Source organism: Macrosteles quadrilineatus, unplaced genomic scaffold, assembly GCF_028750875.1.
Source record: "Macrosteles quadrilineatus isolate MER2022 unplaced genomic scaffold, UCM_ALF_1.0 Scaffold_6__1_contigs__length_79288215, whole genome shotgun sequence".
NCBI classification, from domain to species: Eukaryota; Metazoa; Arthropoda; class Insecta; order Hemiptera; family Cicadellidae; genus Macrosteles; species Macrosteles quadrilineatus.
The window spans coordinates 29930150-29952740 of record NW_026542599.1 but is presented as its reverse complement, the minus strand read 5'-3'; the positions used below and the strand labels follow the sequence as shown (position 1 = coordinate 29952740).

Sequence of the window (22591 nt, the reverse complement as noted above, 5' to 3'; positions counted from 1 at the left end):
TTAAAACAAATCATGTTACGATTAAAAATTCTACAGCAATTAAATTACAATTAAAAACTAAATGAAAACCATCTAACACAAAACAATATGTTTATAATCTCCAATTAAAAATTCTCACAAAATAATGTCTTGAAACTGAAAATGCTGTGACTCTTCAGCTTCTCCAAGGTATAGTTCTTTCATATCGGTTATTCTAATACTGGCAAAGAAACTTTTCCACCAGAAAAGCTCATTCCAGCATGCTCATCTTTCTATTCTAATGCTTTGCATAATTTTCAAACACACACCAAGTATTTCTGTTGAATACTTGTCGCCAATTATTAAATTAAAAACATATAAACATAAACATAACTGTAAACAATCCTACTTCGACAGTTCTCATTGTGTATGACAGTTTTTTCTTGCTGCTTAGTTCAAATTAGCTGTTATCATAAAATAATGCAAAATATTAATAGAGCTTTTAAATATCATAGAAACCAACTTCGTTAAAACATCTGACTATAAATTCTTTAATTAATTTTAAATATGAATACTCATAAGGTTATCAAGGGAAATTCCAGAGCCACTGAGGAGGAGCCGGAAAGGATTTTTTAGATTGTATTGTTCATAGCGGCTATAAATAAAAAAATACCTTGTTAAAATCATAGACAACAAACAAACAACTAATAAAATATAATAACTAATGTTACCGTGAATTTCCCCTCGCCCACTGTAAGGTTGTCTTCCCTTTGGCGTACAATCTCTGTGCGGCTCGTGTGATCGAACTGTCGGAACTCGCTGCGTGTCGTAGTCTCAGTTTCGATGTCGCCTTCCAATTTAGTGAAGGTGTTACGCCTCACCAGTTGAGGCCTTTCGGTCGGTTGGCCTGTGAAGTCTAGTTGCTTAGTTGTTACACCTGCACACAAAAAAAAATTAACTTCAAGTCCTTTGGAATCACACTAATAACTTGCATAGTATGGATTGAAATGTTGAAAATAAGGTTTGATAGTGAAATACGAGTAAGAAAGTTTTGTTCTTAAACATTGAGGTTTATTTATCATTTCTGTACCTCAGTATTGTTTTATTTAGGTTACTTTTAACTACTTATGTGGATCCTTTTTGTAAAAATATTTGTGCAACTTCCTGTTTTTTCATCATGTTTATTTGTTTTTCCTCTGCTTCGTAAAATACAGGGTGTCCACAAGATTGGTACAACTTCATACTTAACCCTTCCCGGACGGGTGACGGATATATCCGCCTAAGTCTTTGACGATAAAGGACAGGTAACGGATATATCCGCTTATGGTTTTTGATGTTCCGGATGGGAAGCGGATATATCAGCCTTCTCTTTAGACAAACTGGCAGGTGCTTGAGCAGTAACCGGATGTTTCGCGGTACCAAGGCGCCACTTTCCTGCTCTCTCCATGGCTGCGCTCACTCCCGCACTCCTCCCTCTCTCCAGCGCCAACCATGGCTCCCCCTCTCCCATGCCTCCCCCTCTCCCGCGCAGCCCCAACCTCTCCTACGCTCCCCTCTCGACGTTTCACGTTCAACACTACATTGTCTTTATTTATTGTTTAAATATTGTTCTTTATTTATTGCCTACCGTTGTCATGGTCATATCTTTAAAGAGGGGTGGCGGATATGTCCGCTGCTTTTCTACTCATATGCGGACGGGTAGCGGATATATCCGCATACTTAAAAAAGAGTATAAAATTATTTTGACAGTATGAAGTGTTCCATTGTGTTTATTTTATGTATACTTGCAGAACAAAACACAAATAAAGACATTAATTTTTATTTTTTCCTATAATTTTTTCTTGTTCTATGTCACGATTTTGCCCGTCCGGGAAGGGTTAAGTCATACTGTTGTTTTTGAACTTACGATATTCTATCTGTGTTGGCTGTATTAGCAACATTCTTAAATTTAGTTTTCATAATTATTACCGAGCTTGTTCACCTGATACCTTAACATTTCAACCTAAAATTAAAATATTTGACTAGCAGATACAATAGACAAGGTGTTGGCCAACATACTATATAGCTTCCTGTTTTTTTCACATCACCCCTCATGATTCCCGTCTAATGAGGCAAATGAAAGACAGCCTCTACCAGACAAAAACACCTCAGTTGATGTTCTTAGAGACGATTTGAAAATCCTTTTTCAAGGATTCCACCAAAATGTGTAAAACTGAATTTCATACATGAATTAAATGGTAGTTGAGTTTAGTTGGTATTCTGAAAGATATGCCCATAATTTTCCCTCTTAGTTCATCAACATCAATTGAGAAATAAGATTTGTTTTTTTTTTCTTTATTTGCTCTTTAAGAGTAGGCCTAAATTACATGGTGGTGATGTTGGGAAAACGAGGAAAAGGTATTTGGGCAAACCCTTGTTCTTTGTATCTGCTATTCAACAATTTTAATTTCAGGTTACCATATCAGCAAGCTCGGCAACAATTGTATGAGTGAAACTAACCTTTAGAGTGAGTCTGATACAACAAACAAAAGATAAACACTCTAAGCTGAAAATTAATAGCATGGCTAATGTATAAAATTGTTCTAATCTTTTGTGAAGACCGAGTAGTTTGAATAGTTGTTTGGATAGTAATAAAAAGTGTTATTGTAATTTGATTTATTAATCATTTTTTACCATATAGCATACATCATTCAAGGTAATTAAACCATAGCTCTTAAGGTATAATTATTTTATAAAAATAGTAGTTTGCGCAACAATTGCGTAAAGATATCTTTCCGACACAAGTAGATATGATTTAACGCACGAGCTTTGGCAAGTCTTACATAGCTTTACCTACGACTGTTTTTTAATTACGTTTGTAATACTTCATTAATACCTATACTCTTTCTGTTTTTTAGGGAATATGTACTCATCAGCCTTACCATAAAGTACTGTTTCAGGTACAGTACATGTAGAAAAATACTACATTTTTTTAGCAATACTGAATATATTAAAACAGTTAATTTACAACATCAAAACACACAAAATAAAGTATCTCATTTTAACTCTTCTCAACTCAAGTGGATGTTGGCAGATCAGCAATTGAATATGTTGTTACCATATAAGTTGATGTCCAACTTATTACAATTTTTAATAACTTTTTTCAATCCTTGAACCCCATTGGTCCATTACTTTACCACACTAGTGCTGTAAAGTTAGTAACCAATGTGGTAAAGTAAACCTTTTCAATTCTAAAAATTATATTGGCAAGTGTAAAAAAGCGGTTGTATTTGATAAATTCATCCAGCCAACGTATCTTGTTTATACATCTTTAAAAAAAAACACAGTACTTTAGAAATAAAAGTTTTAGTTACTTGTATGTTGACTATATAAAGCCATCATAAAAGTTCACCAAATAATTGGTAAGTGTTGCCATGTGTACTGAATCAGATGAAAATATCATAAAGACTTTTAACAATAATTCATTTCAGAAAGCTACTACAACATTAGGTAGGAGATGGAAAAAACAATGAACTAAACTCACCAGTGAATTCTCCTAGAGGTTTCAGATTGTCCTCAGGTTTTGTGACAGGCGCTCGCTCCCCTCTGGTGGGAGCTTTAGGCTGTTCCGGTCTCTCAAACTCCCCTTCAGGTCTTAAATTATCAGAAGGTCTGATTTGCTTGGGCCTTTCTGCAGGTCTGAATGGTTCTTTTTCTGGTTTCTCAAAATCTCCTTCAGGTCTCAAATTGTCAGAAGGTCTGATTTGCTTGGGCCTTTCAGCAGGTCTGAATGGTTGCTTTTCAGGCGTTTCAAAGTCTCCTTCAGGTCTTAAGTTATCAGATGGTCTGATTTGCTTGGGCCTTTCAGCGGGTCTAAATGGTTGCTTTTCAGGAGTTTCAAAGTCTCCTTCAGGTCTCAAATTATCAGATGGTCTGATTTGCTTGGGCCTTTCTGCAGGTCTGAATGGTTCTTTTTCTGGTTTCTCAAAATCTCCCTCAGGTCTCAAATTGTCAGATGGTCTAACTTGCTTGGGCCTTTCACCAGGCCTGTAAGGCTCTTTTTCTGGCTTTTCAAAGTCACCTTCAGGTCTTAAGTTATCAGAAGGTCTGATTTGCTTGGGCCTTTCTGCAGGTCTGAATGGTTCTTTTTCTGGTTTCTCAAAATCTCCCTCAGGTCTCAAATTGTCAGATGGTCTAACTTGCTTGGGCCTTTCACCAGGCCTGTAAGGCTCTTTTTCTGGCTTTTCAAAGTCACCTTCAGGTCTTAAGTTATCAGAAGGTCTGATTTGCTTGGGCCTTTCTGCAGGTCTGAATGGTTCTTTTTCTGGTTTCTCAAAATCTCCCTCAGGTCTCAAATTGTCAGATGGTCTAACTTGCTTGGGCCTTTCACCAGGCCTGTAAGGCTCTTTTTCTGGCTTTTCAAAGTCACCTTCAGGTCTTAAGTTATCAGAAGGTCTGATTTGCTTGGGCCTTTCTGCAGGTCTGAATGGTTCTTTTTCTGGTTTCTCAAAATCTCCCTCAGGTCTCAAATTGTCAGATGGTCTAACTTGCTTGGGCCTTTCACCAGGCCTGTAAGGCTCTTTTTCTGGCTTTTCAAAGTCACCTTCAGGTCTTAAGTTATCAGAAGGTCTGATTTGCTTGGGCCTTTCAGCGGGTCTAAATGGTTGCTTTTCAGGAGTTTCAAAGTCTCCTTCAGGTCTCAAGTTATCAGATGGTCTGATTTGCTTGGGCCTTTCTGCAGGTCTGAATGGTTCTTTTTCTGGTTTCTCAAAATCTCCCTCAGGTCTCAAATTGTCAGATGGTCTAACTTGCTTGGGCCTTTCACCAGGCCTGTAAGGCTCTTTTTCTGGCTTTTCAAAGTCACCTTCAGGATGAAGATTGTCTGAAGGTTTAAAGGGCTTTTGTCTATCAGCAGGCCTAAACGGTTCTCGTTGAGGAACTTCAAAATCACCTTCTGGTTTAAGGTTATCAGGATGTCTGACAATTGGCGCTCGTTCTCCAGGTCCATACTTCTCAGGCTTAGGCCGTTCGAACTCTCCTTCGGGATGCAGATGGTCTTCCACTTTAAACCTGCAAAGTAACAAATTATTAAAGTCCCTAAAATTTCCAGATCTGTTTGCAGCTAGTATGAAGTTCACTTGCCTGTGGGGGATGAGAGAGCCTACATAAAAAACACTATTCGTATTGGATGGAAGGCGGGATGAAGAAATTTTAAGGCCAAAATTCCAGCAACTTTAGATCAAACATACATGGAAGAGCCAACAATTAATTGTACTTGAACGGCCAAAATATATGAATTGGGTGCATACATTTTGTAACTGGGAAATTTTATATGTTGAATAATGACAATAAAATCTGCAAAAGTTGCCATTTGCCCTCTATTTACGTAGTTGCCTCATATAATTTACATTCGTGGCATAAAACTACGATATTTCCATGATCTTGAGAAATTATGTCGACGTTGTTGTGATTGTGAGGGATAACTTTGACCAATCCATGTTTGAATGAGAACACGTATATGATTCCGCTGTAATCGTGAAGTCTGTGATTATAGAGGATGATCTAACACGGAATTTTTGGGTGCTATACCGTACAAGAGAAATTTTCTGCTTTTCTGTTTAACTTAGGCAGTGAAACACTGCCATTTAGTAGCAACAAATAATCTGCATCCAACCTATTTATGTGATTATTTAGCAGATCATCACTAATTAAGATATGGCTCTTTGGAGTCATGAGTGATGGCTACAAAACCACACAATGCAGATGTTTCAGGCCAGCAAATTTAGACGGATGGTGGTGTGGGTTGTATAAAAAAAAATTTAAAAAAGTAGCTACAAAAAGAGATATTGCGTTGATTTTTATACCCCGAAAGAGCAGTCGCGTTTTAGGGGACGGAATTCTCACTTAAAATAATGTCCACCGACTTTGAAGGTATGGCATTCTATAGCTAGAGGTACCTATAGGTTTACTCGTTTACTGTCACTAAGAGAAATCAAAATTATCCCCATTACTTTTATATTTCAAAAAAGACGACCATGTTTTTTCAGCCCAGAAAAAAAATTTCAACAAAACTGTTAACGTTGCCATGGACATTTTGCCAACGCCACCAGCTTCACCCAAGCCTGTTGGCACTGGTATCCTCACCCTGAGGGTACCCCATGCATAAGGAGTAAAGTGGATTTTTGTGAACATAAGAAGCAGAATATGAAAAAAATGTATAATCAAACCGATACATATTCTCTGGTATTGAAAAGGAGGTTGTACAAACAATAAAGAGACCTTTTAAATACATAGCATGTTTAGTACCTGCGAGGTCTTTCTGCATGTTTCTCAGGGTAGTCCAGCTCGTACGCAGTTCTTGTGTCCAGGGGCTCCTTGGGTAATTCAAGTTCTGTCTGCAATCTCTTCAACTTGGGCCGTTCCACCTAATGCAAACAAAAGTATTTGAAAATGTAAATAGTAGGAAATATAGGGCAATATAATCAAAAATTCTTTTTCCATACCTAAGTTACATAACCAGTTTTAGAATGAAAACTAAAATAGTCAAATTGAGCCAATGGCAGAGTGTGATGTAAATGACTTTCTATTGAATTCACCAACTCTTCAACCAAGCAATACTGAAAGGACAACTTATTGTAAGCTAGAACACATTTTGTCACATCAACTATCACAGCAACAAAAGCTACGAGGGAGAAAATTAGATTTTAGACTGTAGCATAAAATATATGTATAAGAACTTTTGCAAGGACAAAGGCTACTACAAAAAAGTTACCTCAAAAATATCAAGCTCTTGCCACTGGGAAAATATATAAAACATGTTACTGTATTTTGAATACTAAATTGCTACAACCGGCCCATATCTATGGGATGTCTACTTCAGTATACAAAAGTCAAATTTGGGTAGGATTTAGGGTCACCTCGGAGGGTTTGAAGGGACGGAACTCCTCGTGCAGCAGCGAGTGGTCGGGCAGAGGTTCTGGTTGCCAGTCCAATGGAGGGCCTTCGCTGTACGGACCATGAGGACATCTGTGTCTCCTAAAACAACAGACAGATGACGTTAGACAAACATTACTACATTACGACATGGACGATAGAGCTATGATAGGCATGTCTGGTTCTAGAAGTGGCACCAAACATTGAAAACCACTTTTTGTTTAACTCAAAAGTCATGCTATTTATTAATCCATACTTTTATCATATACTAACTTACACCAAATAACATATTACAAATTTTAACGATAGATAAACTTTTCATGGCTAACTTGAGAGAAAAAAACCATAGATAAAACACTCCTTTAGTAGATTTCTCATCCTTATATGGAACAGCTGAAGACAATTTTATTGTTAGTTCTGTACGGTTTATGTAGAGGTCGTGTTTTGTTTATAATTTGTTTCCCGTTATTAGTCATTTAAAACCTTGTTTAACCAAATAATACAATCTAATCATAAACAATAATTTTTACCCTAGTTATATAACCAAAAAGTAAAGCACAAACAAGAAATTAACCCTAAATAATAAAACAAAATTTTGTCGACACTGGCGCCCAGTGTCACCGTACATGAACTAGAGACTACATTTTAGAGACTTGAAAAACGTGCTTCAAAATTTACAATGGTATGAGAAGTCTACTTGTTTTGGTTAGTCTATGGAAAAACTGAATTGACCTTCTGCAGCACTGATTGGCAGAAATTGGAAACTCCTTCAAAATTAACCATGTAAGATTTTTTTTTAATAGACTGCCTGCCACTGCTAGACTTGCTAATTTAATACACTTTAAAAGTAATTATGTGAGTGACATAGCCAATCCATTTTATCTTACAGTTTTGTTTTGAAAAGTGTTTAGTTTGTTAATTAAAACTGCTGTTTAGTCTGGTTAATAATATTGTCTTCAACGTTCAGAAAAAACAAAGTGAGTTTATAATTAACTTAATTTATTTAAAAAAATAAGAGCTCTGCTATGCAACTTACTTTGAAAGTAAAAAAAATCATGAAGAATATACAAATCATGTTGTCACAGTGGTAGAAAACATACCTGTCAGATCAAATGAATACATGCAAGAAATGTTTACTGGTAACAGCTTTAAGTTGGGAATCATTTGTATAAAACACTAAAAAATAAAAAAATATATTCTAAAAAATTATAAAATATTTTACAATACTGTAAGTGTTTATTATTTTAACCCATTATTAATAGAGTGAGTATTTCAATTAGTTACAAAAGCTTTGAGTCTTTGAAGCTTATTGAAATCGAAAATTATGACTGTTATTACTGTAGTTAACGCCTGTATAATAAAGGTACTTGACAATTGCTCAATGTTGAGCACTCATAGAAAATTTCTGTTATTTTTTTAATAACTTCTGTATAATACTGGTACTTGACAATTGCTCAATTTCAAGCAACAGGCGCACTAGTCTTATTGGTTACTCTTCATTCTGTCCTTGATTATATATATAGATGGATAAATAATAACAGGTCTGGTAACATAACACGGTATTTTTTTATTTAAAATATCATTCGTTAAATCTTAAATCGTTAAATTTTCTGAAGAAGTCCTATAGGACAAAATATTATTATACATTTTCTGTTAGGTTCAAGAACATGAATTAACTAGCAGAGTACCCGTCCTTCGTACGGGGTTGAAATATAAGTATAAAATGCTTATTGCAGTTATACTCAAGCTTTGCGTTTGCAATAAGGGAGGACACAGTTTGATAAAATTTGCTTTTTTAAATTTACAGTATTCTATAGTATTACACATCTACCATAGCCATAATGTTCTACCACTTCACCTAAACAATAGAGAAAAATAAATTATCAACAATTCGCAAAATATCACAAATTATTCATGAAATGAAAAACATAAACATAACTGTAAACGATCCTACTTTGACAGTTATCATTGCGAATCACAGTTTTTTGCTGCTTAGTTAAAATTAGCTGTTTTCATAAATGCAAAGAAAAATATAGTGCTGCACCCTGTTGGTAAATCTTATAACTTTTTAATGCTTTTCCGTATCATAGAACCAACTTTTTTAATTGAAACAGCTGACTAAATTCTTTAATTCCCTTTAAATATGAATACTCATAAGGTAAACATGGCGAATCACAGAGCCACTGGGGCGTAGCCCGAAAGAATTTTGAGATAAGAATATGCCTATATGTTAATCGGGAATGTAAGCTATCATCATGCCAAATTTCAGCCCAATCCGTCTAGTGGTTTAAGCGTGATCGAACTTCAAACAAACAAACAAACAAACAAACAAACACACAAACTTTCACATTTATAATATTAGTAAGATATTAGCTAACATTTTTTGTTACTGTTGCCTGTGTTCTTGAGTAAAATGTTAGTGTGTCATCCTATGTATTATGAAAAAATACATTCTTACTCGAGAACTTGGGGAACAACAGCAAAATAATATAATCATAATTCAAAATATAATAATATGCCTTTTTATGTGACCTTTTTATTTTGTATCTGTTAGACCTGGACTAAACTACTGTAGGTAGCTATAGCATAGACATGGCTATAGTAAGAGGTAAGATAGCTTAACTAAATCAATTTACAAAAATCTGTAAATTTAGAACCTTGAGTTGTAAATAAATAAGAGCAAAAGTACAAAAACACTTTATAAAGGGGGATTAAAACTGAACATGAACAAAGTACAGTAGCATGTCAACTCATTTCATTGAAAGTAAATACAAATGACTGAAATATCAAGATCAAATTATTGTAGAGCTAAAAAATTTGGGGGGAAATGCAGCATTCTATCAAAGTCTTTAGGCAAGGTTAGGGATTTGAACTAAGCCATAACCTAGCGCAACTGCATGCAGACAACCTGTATAATTATTTTACTATAGCATTTATAAGTCAAATTTTCAGAATTCCCATTATTTATAGAAAATCTAAATAATCTTCAATTAAATTTGTTAAATGAAATGAGCAGTTTAGCACATCTTTGACAAAACTTTTATTAATTAAATGTTGATTGATTGATCTTAATTGGTCGATGTTGAAGTTGAATAAATTTACATAGCCCCTATTTAATTCTGAAAAAGAATTATTACTTTTGTTAGCAAAGAAAAAAATCAAGAATGTGGATATGAATAATGGTTTAAAGAAGTAGAGGAGGAATTACTGTATACTTAAAATTATTGTACTTAGTCTTAGAAAATGATGAGTACTTTTGATATACATACATTGCGTTTAAATTTTCTTTCCAGGTAGTAGTTGTTTTGAAAACACTCATATTTTCTAAACCGCGAAGAATCTATGAGTGGTGTTAATTTTTATTTTATTAAACCTTTTAAGAATTTTTATTATTTGTAGACATCTATTCTACCAGCCATAAATCACAGCCTGGGGATGGAATGAAAAAAGTTTACTATTTTTTACGCAACTAACTTCCGTTACCTTGCTCTTGCTTTTGCTCTGTAGACAAGATGTAGGGTTGGTGCAGTAAGGGGGTGTCTCTGAGATAGAGTCAACATAAGTTACACTTTACTCTCTCTCTCTTCCATTATCTACCACTCACTAAATCACAAATCACAAACTAAACTTAGCGAAGGTAATTAATTGGTGAGTTAAGAAAAGCAATCACAACATACCATTGTGACATAATCGATTAATTAAATCATTGAATTGCACGACCCATAGTTTTATCTTAAGATTGTAAGATATTAAAAAAAAATTGTCATATTGATTTTTGTTGCATGAGTGAGTGCTAGAGAGAATTTTAAACAAATTCCTATAGCTTTGTGAGAGATTTTTCGCTGAAGTAAGAATTTTTCATAGAAGAGCTAACATTTTTATGGTACAGTATACAACAAATTAAAACATTACGAACAAATTGTTTGGTAATAATCTCAAACAAAACTATATTCTTATTTATTTAATATGGTAAGATACATATTTTTAATCCAAATTTTTACTTCAGATTGTTATCCATCTTTTCACAGTTTTTTTTACAATTTATTAACAAACTCCTAAAACAATAAAATCATTGTTGAGCTTGTCAAGATGATTTTGTTTGAAGAAACTTACATTGTTTCATCACTGTAATACTTGTATATTAATTTTTCTTGAATTTCACGCAAGAGTGTAGTGTATAATGTTGACACAATATTTGGCTTTGTAACCCCTAGAAATAACAGACTCTAAACACAAAGAAACGACCAATTCGGCAATCTGAATTCTCATTCCTTATTGCCTGGCCTTCCTATAACAACCTACTAGAACCTACTGTATCACCATGCTATCGGCAAGGTAATTCAGCAGACGGTAACAGCTGATTAGGTCATTTACATACCCCCTGACACGGAATTCTCACTTTTGCCTTTAACTAATGATTGTGCTAAAAATATTACATTGGAGAATGTTATATTTAAATTGTTGAAAGTTAATCTTTTTATGAAAAGCCACAATGATAAAAATAGTCTTTTTACAGCATTTTTGTCAAAAATTTAACCGTTAAGTAAGTATAGGGATTTCTCTGAAGCTTTGTGACAGCTAATATAAAAATGTATTGCACACGACAAGTTAGCAAAGATATAGGTCAAGTTTTCCCAAAGAAACACAATTGCATACTACAGATTTTTTTTATACAGAGCAGTGCTAAAACGTATGAATTTATTTCTTATGAAATTAGGGGTTTCATTATGTTATGAAAGTTATTTGAATTACACTTTAAAATAGTTTAAACCCACTGAATACTGTATTTAAAAAAATATTTGATAATGCCTTTATATCTTGAATCAATTTTTGATTATTTAATTAAGCCTTGCTATGGCATTTTCTAAATTAATTAATGCTTTTTAATTTGATATTTATATATTTTAAAAGTTTATTGCGTTAGTGATACTATGTTAATCCAGAACTAATCATTACCAAGGTGGTTAAATTTCTCAATACATTCGTTAAAAAAGACTTCTTTACTGTTCCATTCCTCCTAAATCCAAAATAAATTACAATATGAAATATGCCATCCACTATCTAAGAAAGGTTTATGTAAGAGCAATTTTTTAATAGTACAGTACTACAATCCTAACCATTTGATAAAATTATAAATCATAATTTCTTTCAAACATAGTACTAACTGCAATATGTAGGGTAGAGTTTCCTAATTTAAATTATATAACCTACAAATTTTGTGATTGTAAAACAAATCAAATTAAATAAAAGAAACTTACTTACGAAACTATTTTGCAACGTTTTCTTGCTATACAAGGAATTCTTTAAAATGTATTATTTCAGATTATACTCACTAAATTTTTATACATTCAATATTAAGTATACGAAAACATTCATCACATAAAAACTCTACACCCATTGCACTTTTGTAAAAAAATCCACACAAAAATTGAACTAGGACACTAACTATTTCTCTTTCAAAATTATAAATAATTTCCACTGTCACGTTTACCATAAACCTCCCTTGTGAGATAACCTCAACCATACGCGCACCTTCCTTTCATTCACTAACGCCTGTAATTCACAGTACGCTATATGTCTGACGCGACGGCGCTAGTGCTGCATCGTTCACCGCAGGCGCTACTAGATATCGACTAGATGAAGTAGAGAAATAAAAACTTCTCTGTTACAGTTGTTATGGATATTTCTGTTGTACAATTTTACCCGGATGATAGGGAATTGAAATTGAATGGCACAATAATAAATAACGTCATAAATATACGTATAAATAACGTAACAGAGAAAATTTAATTTTTATACAGGTAACACCTCCTACTTTATTGAACTTGCCCAAACCTTTAGTTTTAACTAACTTCGGAAAATTTTATTTTGTTTTCGTTGTTTGTGTTTTTACCCTATACAAATAGTACATTTCTGTAAAGTGAATTAAATTTCCATCCTTTTTGTAGCTTGTATTTCTTTTATCCTATGGTTTTTGAGTTAGTAAGCATTGAAAAATTAAAATTGCTTCCATTTTGAAATTATACAAAGTAGAAACTTGTTGCTTTGCAAAAGAATAGTTCCTATAAGTCATCATACACGTACCAAGTATGAAGTTAGTACCGTCAGTGGTTCAAAAGTTATGGGAAGTTATGTAAAAGTACATACACACCGACAGACGGAAAACGATGTGAGATAAGGCATATGTTTATAAGATATTTTTTTACCTAAGGAACATGACCGCGGAGTTTCAGGAGATACTGTAGTTTCGGAAAACCCCGTATGTTTGAAGCTACACGTATACAACTATTTTACAATATTTACGTAGTATTTCTGTACGATTTCATTGATATACAGGACATATGAATTCGTATCTAGAGATACCGGGAAAATTGTGATAATAGGTATAGCTTAAACAGAATATACGTTTAATTGATATTTTACCAGTTACCGGTGCTACAAGATTTCTAGGATACAGGAAATATAGGAGTAGCTATGACACAGTGTTTACATGATTGGGGATTTATTAAATTATAATTAAATAAATCTTAAATGTTTGTCCTCATGTGACAATTGCACGGTATTTATGGAAACTGATATTACGAGTATTAAGACTACTAATTTGAGATAAATTATTAGCATAGTAGGCCTAGATGTGTATACTATACTATTCATTAATATACAGGATGTCCCGGAACTCTCTACCAATATTTTAGGGCATTGTTCCTGGGTAAGAAACATATCTAAATATCATATTTAAATTGTCCGGAAGTCCTTAGTTACTCAGATAGCCGCCATTTTGTTTTTTCACTTATTATTTTTTTTTTCTGAAAATTGGTTAAACATACGAAGTTGAAACTTTGCACAAACATTTATGACAACTAGACAAAGCTACAAAAAAATTATGACGATTTTTCAAATTCATAAAACAAAATGGCGGCTGTTTAAAATGTTGTTTCTTAAATTACTCGAAAACCGTTGATGTTACAAAAATTTTACAAGAATAACTTTTTTAAGGCAATTTTATTACAAATCGATCGACACCTTAATCATTAAGATCGGACGAGTATGAACTGAGATATGACAACTGTGATACGTGACCGCTTTCAGCATGCGCTGCAACTAATATCCGGCGGTCACGTATCACTAAAACTGCCATATCTCAGTTAATACTCGTCCGATCTTAAAGATTAAGGTGTCGATCGATTTGTAATAAAATTGCCTTAAAAAAGTTATTCTTGTAAAATGTTTGTAACATCAACGGTTTTCGAGTAATTTAAGAAACAAAATTTTAAACAGCCGCCATTTTGTTTTATGAATTTGAAAAATCGTCATAATTTTTTTGTAGCTTTGTCTAGTTGTCATAAATGTTTGTGCAAAGTTTCAACTTCGTATGTTTAACCAATCTTCAGAAAAAAATTAATAAGTGAAATAAACAAAATGGCGGCTATCTGAGTAAATAAGGACTTCCGGACAATTTAAATATGATATTTAGATATGTTTCTTACCCAGGAACAATGCCCTAAAATATTGGTAGAGAGTTCCGGGACACCCTGTATTTATTATATTATCATATTATGTTGTTAAAGTTACGGTACGTCTTATTTGTTAATTGTGTAGATATCGGTTAGTTAAATAAGTAAACTGTTTGCAAACTAGACAGCTATTATTTGTTAATCAGATAGCATTTTGTTATTTTATTATTTTTTAATGTGTATACACCAGTTGAATTCTTCACGCTTTTTTGTGGGGGAACGGTCCACACCCTGGTGTTGTTACTATCTAACGTCGACCTTTTTGTTAGATAGCTTCATTAATTCATAGCACAATGACAAATTAAATCTGGGTTTCATAGATGTATATTACTGTACCTATAATCTGTGGCCTAAATTAAAACCCCGACGAGAATCTTGTACCCGGCCTACACATCTATAATACCATCTGCTCTCATGTTCATGGTTGTTTCGTTTCCCTCATCGACGTCATTAATCTATAAATAATGTTGCTCAGTAACTGGTACGACTTGGTCTTGAAATTTCGCTCGTTTATTGACAAATATCAACATTGTCAAACGCTCTTTTTATTTCACAGAATCTGTTCATGAATTACACAGTGTTTAGTGTTGTTTTCAAGATTATGCATTGCCTTTACTGCCAATGCCAATGTATTTGTTATTTCGTATGGGTATGTTAATTTCTTATTATATAATGGCAAATAAAAATAAACGGTTTGTCTTTTTTGCAATATCTATTAAATATAGCACATTCATACCACCTTACTTCATTAAAAAATGCATACGTGTACTGGACTGTTAGTAGATGTGAGCATTTGTAATGTTTAACAAGTTTAATCAATGTGGCCATCCAAGTGAGCATTTAATATAATAGTAAATTTACGACTTTGTAAACACTTAAATCCAAAACAAAAGTGTGCTCAGAGCACATAATTACAACTGAAATTACTCGAGGGGTCGCTGCTGATTCGAGTAGGATGAGATTTAAATTACCTCGCGGATGACATTAGGCGGGAAATTGCGAAAAAGCCCGGGTGTGTTGGTGTGCGTGTGTGTGTATGCGTGAGTGTGAGTGAATTAATTGCAGGAAGCTTCAATCTTGAAGTTAACTCAGCACTGACCCTCGCAATGGTGATTCAAGGGCAAATCTTTTACTGTCATATCAAGATGACATTCTTACATACTGCATAGTTTTTTATCACAATCAGTCAATTAATTGTCAATTGTTTTATTTACTTGCAGGTTATGTGCAACGAGCATAATATGTGTAATTATCGTTTTAAAATGCAGGTTTAGTGTGTGTATTTTCATTACGAGTAGCAGTTTTTCAGTATTCAGTGTTTTCCAATGGAACGGTCCAAACCTCTGTCTTGTTGCTAACGTCTAACTTTTGTTATACAGCATAATAAAATGATAGATAACTGGAAAAAAGCACATGTGTCAAAAAACGGCTCCGTTTGGAATCGAACCAGCAAAAACTCATTTTTTTAAAAATGTAACAACATTAATATTTTATCTTTAGTACAACATGGTTCATAATCCACCCCCTAAATTCTTACCAAGAAATCACATACGCGAATTCTGGAAACAGACGAAATCGAAGTTAAACACAGAAAATGATACGATCAAGCCAGGTATAAAAATAGTCACAAATTGCGAATACGCTGATTTAGATGCTCGCAACACATGCAACTTGCTGGCTAAACTACCCCCTCCCAACCCCAACCGCAAATTTATCCCTTCTCTCTCTCTAATGCAATCTTGAAGTGACGTCATCTAGACAGTTGTGATTTAAAGTTGACTTGCCTCATTGCAAAAACTATCTGGAACTTTACATTAACTTATTTATTAATAAAATTATTATTGCGGATCACAAACAACTATAAGGGTAAAAAGAGGTTTCACAAGGCGTATACGTAACTATGACGCTTTCTTAAAGTTAACTTTCTACTAAAAATAATAATTATTATGCTAGAGAAGTTTTACCTAAAATGTACAAGCAGTCCCTATGTTACTGAATAACATTAAATAATTTATATATTTCAGACAGCTTCATCAGCAAGAAAAAAAACTGGTATATACAATTTCTTTTTTCCACAAAATATTAGAAATTCATGTTATAAAAATGTTCTTTTTCATAGTGTAAACAAGTGAAATGACATATCTCTGATTACATAGGTGTTCAAAGAGTCGATAAAAACATAGTTGAATTAAAATGGTTTTGGGACGGTACCAAATGATAAAATGGTTTGGTAACAATATGGCATCTATCTGATCTCGTACTACTGTTAGTTAGTTAAAAAGAGCAGAATTTAAATCGTCCAACCAAAAAATGAAAAAAATCTTATAGTGTAGAATGTAGATAAACACTGTACAAAATAAAATAAAGCCTTTAAATTTTAGAAATCTATACAAAACCGACCATTGTGTTTTGTGTTGGCAGAGAAAACAAACACTCTAGTCAGTGGGCTGAACCGGTTTCTGAAGCGATGTCTAGAAATAGCAGTGACTCGGTGTTCAGAAAATATTGCAGTGATTAGCGGTAACGTGCAATGTGCAAGTCGTGAGGGGAGGGGAGTGCCTTAAACAATGACGTCACTAGTTTAACCTCCAAACAGCTGACTGGGGTATTGTTGAGAGTCGTGTCTGTGTTTTTAAACCCCTTCTCCTTCTTTTACATAAATATATATTTTTCAAATTTTAATTTCCAAGAATAGTACAGAATAGTACTATGTTCAAGAATAAAGTATTCTGATTGATTCATTCACTCATTATAGTCCTAGCAATAAACACGACAAACACAACTTTCTGAATCGATTATTAATTTCAACTGGTATGTAATCTAATAAGAGATATTTTTACTGAAAGTATATACTGTAGCATTTTACTTGTAGACCTAGTAAAGTTAGTGAAGGGAAATAGTTTATTTGTGAATCCTAACTTGAAATAAAGTATTGGAAGAACGTAAAAGATGATTTGTGGCCCAGATGCAAGGGGGTTTCAAAGAGAACTTTCTCATCCTTAGCCTAAAAGAATTAATAATCCGTAAAGTGTCAACAACAACATAAACAGCCTAAGCAAAAAGACAAATTTCTTAAAATACCACCACATGTTTTATTTCGTGAATACTACTTTTTACGAAATTGCTGTTGATAAATTCACCATATTGTTTTGGACTTTAAAAAAATACGTAGTCAAAAGAAAATCTTGACGAAATAGTTAGGTAATGCTGTAAAGAAACTTTATGTCCACTTTCTAGTGACAGCCACTCGTTTTTAGCATTCAACGACCACTTCCAAGTTAGAGAACCAGTTCGTTTTGTCGAGCGTCGCTTTTTGACTTCCTTTAAAGAACAACTCTCCATCGGAACAAGTCCAAATACGACCAAGAGTCGGCCTCGAACTGACGTCACGGCTATGGAGAACTGGTAGTGGGGGGAATAAAATGTAATTTGAAATCAAATGTTGTTTAAATTCTGGGATTAATTCACAGGTGGAATAATGATGAATCACGAGATAACACAACTTACTGTCTCTGTGAGTTATAATTTTGAGTGTTTAATATTATACAAGAGATGATTTTTTTTTTTATACAATGTTATACAACGTTATTAAATATTTGAATTCCTGTAAACTTGTATATTAGTTTCGCATAGAAGCTTTTTGTCAAGATAATTGAACTAGTTATGAATCAGGCGTATTTTAACCGAAAATGTAGCATGATTTATTTTTCATATTTGTTACTACAGTTAAGACAAACAAGATAAAGTACCAGCTAATTATTGAGACAGGACCATGATGCAGTAATTGTAAGCCAATGAGAAACAACTGAACAGTAAACTGTATAGTAACAATTATATTGCTTAAACACTTGTGAATGATTACGAATGGAAATGGTAATCAGTCAAAGGAGTCCCATTACTTTAAGACAAAACTCAAGAAACAGATTGACTTAAAAGATTGTATATGTTACTGAGGGAATTACACATACAAGTTTGTATGTTTGTCTACACATTCAGCTGTTTTTGTTTTTCTTTAGTATATTGCAAGTAACATTTTAGAATGAAGTTATAAACCAATTTTGGGCAAGCGGTCCAAACTTCTAAATAACTTGTGGAAATACCGGGAATCGAAACTGTCTTCACAAAGTCTGAGACGCTAACCACTGTGCAAAAAACACCCAATTAAACCTATTTCGTACCAAGGACACCACCCCACAACAGGCCGCTGCATGGGGGACGCGGGCTCGTCTACTCGCCCGAAGACCGTGCAGAGACCTTCGCAGACTCGCTGGAAGACCAGTTTTCCCCACACCCGGACGTCTACGACGAGGACTTCTGCGAGGTTGTTGACGACTTCGTAGAGACCTACGAGCCGGACTCCGACGACGAGGACATCCCCCACGTGACCGTCAGCGAGGTGAAGGGCCACATCGCTCGACTCCGTCCGAAGAAGGCCCCTGGACCGGACTCCCTCGGGACTCCAGCACTGAAGAACCTGCCGGCTTGGGTGATGGTTGTCATCACCTGCCTCTTCAACTCCTGCGTGAGGCTGGCCCACTTCCCCGACACCTGGAAGCTGGCAAATGTCATACTCATCCCCAAGCCCGGCAAGGACCACATCTTCCCCGAGAACCACAGGCCGATCTCCCTCCTGCCTGTGCTCTCCAAGATGCTGGAGCGGATCATCCTGGCGAGATTCCCCGAGGAGTTCTTCTCTTCGATCAGGACTGAGCAGTACGGCTTCAGGCGGGGCCACTCCACCACCCTCCAGCTGCGGCGGGTCCTCAACACCATCGCTGGAGCGATGGAACGGAAGCACCACTCGACCTCAGTCCTGATCGACGTGAGCAAAGCCTTCGACCGGGTCTGGCACGAGGGGCTTCTCTACAAGCTGGCGTCCTCCCCTCTACCCGGCTCGATCTACAGGCTCGTCAAGAGCTACCTGACCGCTCGCCGCTTCAGGGTCTCCGTTGGACGGGCGACCTCCACACCACGGCCAGTCTCTTCGGGAGTGCCACAGGGGTCGGTTCTCGGGCCGATACTCTACCTGTGGTACACCAATGACATACCCCTGGCGCCGAGAGTGCAGCTCTCACTTTATGCAGATGACGCGCTCTTCACCGCCAACTCCGCCAACCTGAGGATGTCCAGGGTGTATGTCCAGCGACAGCTGGACCTGTTGCTGCCGTGGCTGACGAAGTGGCGAGTCAAAGTCAACGCTGACAAGAGTGAGGCCATCTCCTTCACGAGGTCGAGGAGGCAGGACGATGGTCAACACCTCCACCTAGACGGGGCCGACATCCCATGGAAGCGCCGGGTGAAGTACCTCGGCGTCCTGCTGGATCAGCGACTCACCCTGACTCCCCACGTCGAGAGGGTCTGCGACCTCGCCAGGAAAGGTCTTGGCGCCATCCGCCCGCTGCTCAGGTCACGGAAGTTGTCGACGGCTGCAAGAGTCCGACTCTACACGGCCCTGCTTCGGCCTGTCCTCACGTACGCAGCCCCTGCATGGTACCACCTCACCTGCAGAACCGCTAGACGGAGGCTGCTCGTCGTCCAGAGCAAGGCTCTTCGGCAGGCGACAGATTCACCCTGGTACGTGAGGAACTCCGTCATCAGGGACTCCACAGCAGTGACAACTCTCCGAGACTTCGTCGACGGCCTTCGAGCGAGACTTGAAGAGACGGCGGATGTTTCTCCGTGGGAACACATCAGGGACCTGGTCGCTGAGGATGTTCCGCAGCTCCGCCCCCAGATCAACGAGTAACCCCCAGGAACGACGTTGACGTCTACAGGTAGCTGAGCTACCAGGGCTTGGACCCACAGCAGACCGGAAGTATATGCTCCCAGCGAGCAGGCACTTCCCCCAGACGTGGCGCTAGTCGCCAAAATCATATACACTTGGACTTGGACAACACCTAATGTGTTGGTGTGTTACCCATTATTGTATTGTGGTTTCCTAGTAGCGCACATTGTGGTTGTGGTTTTCATGGTTGATCTGTCTCGAGTCTACAGACAGAGGCAAAAGGTGGGTTGCCTGGTTCCTACCTTATGAAGTGTAATATACTTGGCTCACATCAGAAACCGGTTTTAAATCGCGCGTTCGCGGTCTGCTGAGCGTGCCATCGCGAGGCCGCATCTATAGATCCACTCATCGCTGATCATTTTTGGATAAAAAAAAGTATCCTTCAAAGTAAAATATTCGAGTTGTAAAAAGGTACTAAGTCAACGTAAACGGTTCAAAACATTATTTCTGACATGGAATTTAATAATCACGCATATTTTATTTTTAAGTTAAAGAGCATCTCAAAATAGTAATCTTACAGTAGTAGTAACTGGCGATATCGATTAATAAAACATTATAGATGTTTAGATAATTTCTGAGGTTAGACCAATGTTCGTGTTTGAGGGAACTTATCAATACAAAGTACATCCAGTAAATATCCCGATTTCATTGGTAAAATCATTATACAATAACCATACAGAAGTACATGGCTAAAAGTTCTGCTGGTGAACACGACTACAACGAGAAGCCTAGGTTGACTGAATTTAAAACAGAAAATGCCGATTTTATAACGAACTAGTTAATTGAATCGTAGATAAAATATACTCCCTTAATATGTTTTATCTCTGATTTGATTGTGTTGAACGGGTTGTGGGCCTACCATTACAAACCGTCATTCACAGCTAGATTGTATTCAAATTCACTTTGACTATTCAAACTCAAATACTACTGCAAGCAGACTTCTCCTAATGTATCATCCTGTTTTACGTGGTTACAACCACGATCGAGGTACCTAATCTAAATATCTTATGTAAAAACCCAATACAACCTCATTACAACGAAGCGCGGTCTTGAGTCTTGACTAAAGGTTCTATGACGATCTCTTCGGAGTGAAACTAGAAACTACTGTGTCAAGAGGCTTGGCGCATAAAGCACATAGAGCATTGCCTTTCATAGAGTACAAAATAATACTCATAGACAGATATACATCATGTACTAGTACTATAGATCAAAATTATCCTATCCAAACTGACAGCTGAGATGCAAAGCTACAAAGTACACAAGCCATCTCAACCTTCCTACGCACTCATCTATTATTCATATTCGATTTACAATACGCCTAAGCTTTAGTTGCGTTGTGTTTAGTTTGCGTTAGTTTAGTTTTGTTTAGTTTATATAACTTAGTGCCTGGCATCTATTTATTTCATTGGATGCTCCAGTCAAGGTAATCAAAGGTTGCAAAACGTGAGATAACACATATTACATAACCAATAAAAATTATAATCTGCAAAACATCATGATGACGTTATGTGGCGTCCCCATCTTAAATAATTGATATAATGATATGTCCCCACTATATTGCGAATTGACACAAAAGGTAAGATGCGTAGGTAATTTACTTGCCAACCATTACCCTCTTTGAATAGTTCGATTAAAGAAATGAATCAATTGTTTCAAATCGTGAGCACAACATGACGTAACCGAGAACAGGACTTGGGCGATGCTGACCTCAACTATTGTTGCGTCTCAGAAAGAGATATACACTGTGCACTGTACAGGGATGAAAAAAACGCCACTTCGAGTATGTCAATAAAAAAAAGGGTTTTCCTAGCTTCCGAATGCGTGCCAGCAGTTTTCAGGATTCAGCCCCCGCCAAATTCTGAAGTTATGAAAACCCGCCAATAAAATCTCTTGGGTACAATCCAGCTGGAGTCGCTGGTTTCTAGAAGATCAACTGTTTACTGTTCTAACTGTTACATTTTAGGTGTAAATAATGGAATAATATTGAATTCGTTTTGTTTTGCAACAAATTGTTGTTCATTGTCGCATTTATGGCTGGATTTGAGTTTGATCTTATTGCATATGGCAAGATTATGGACAGTCTACTGCAAACATACCCAATAGCTATTCGAGTATAAGGAAAATAAGATAAAACCCATTTTGGAAGCTAACTTATAAAGGGGAAAGTATACAACAGTTATTTTTTGTGAATAACTGAACTCTGAAGCTTTAGGAACGGTAGGTCTAAGGTCTACAGTAGACGAAAAGTTTTGGTTCGTCACACGGACCAAAAAGGTCTTTTCGACTCGGTCAGCCAAGAAGGTCCAGACTTCTTGTCACCTTTGCCTCATATTTGCTTGCGGCTTCAACAACCAATATGCTCTGTGACACAGCAGTCATTGACGAGGACAATCCTCTGAGTTGAGTCAGAGGTGTCACATAC

The 22591-nt window shown here is 36.1% G+C and overlaps 1 protein-coding gene across 5 annotated transcripts in view; it reads right to left on the bottom strand.

Annotated features, from left to right (window-relative positions):
- LOC128996402 (uncharacterized) overlaps positions 1 to 22591 on the bottom strand; it is a 69546-nt gene that overhangs the window by 10102 nt on the left and 36853 nt on the right. For all 5 annotated transcript variants that reach the window (XM_054421713.1, XM_054421716.1, XM_054421717.1 and 2 more), the window contains exons 3-6: positions 6855 to 6972; positions 6244 to 6362; positions 3482 to 5007; positions 690 to 895 (exon numbers count right to left, since the gene is read on the bottom strand). In XM_054421713.1, coding sequence (XP_054277688.1) covers positions 690 to 895; positions 3482 to 5007; positions 6244 to 6362; positions 6855 to 6972 — 1969 coding nt within the window. The remainder of the gene's footprint in view (positions 1 to 689; positions 896 to 3481; positions 5008 to 6243; positions 6363 to 6854; positions 6973 to 22591) is intronic.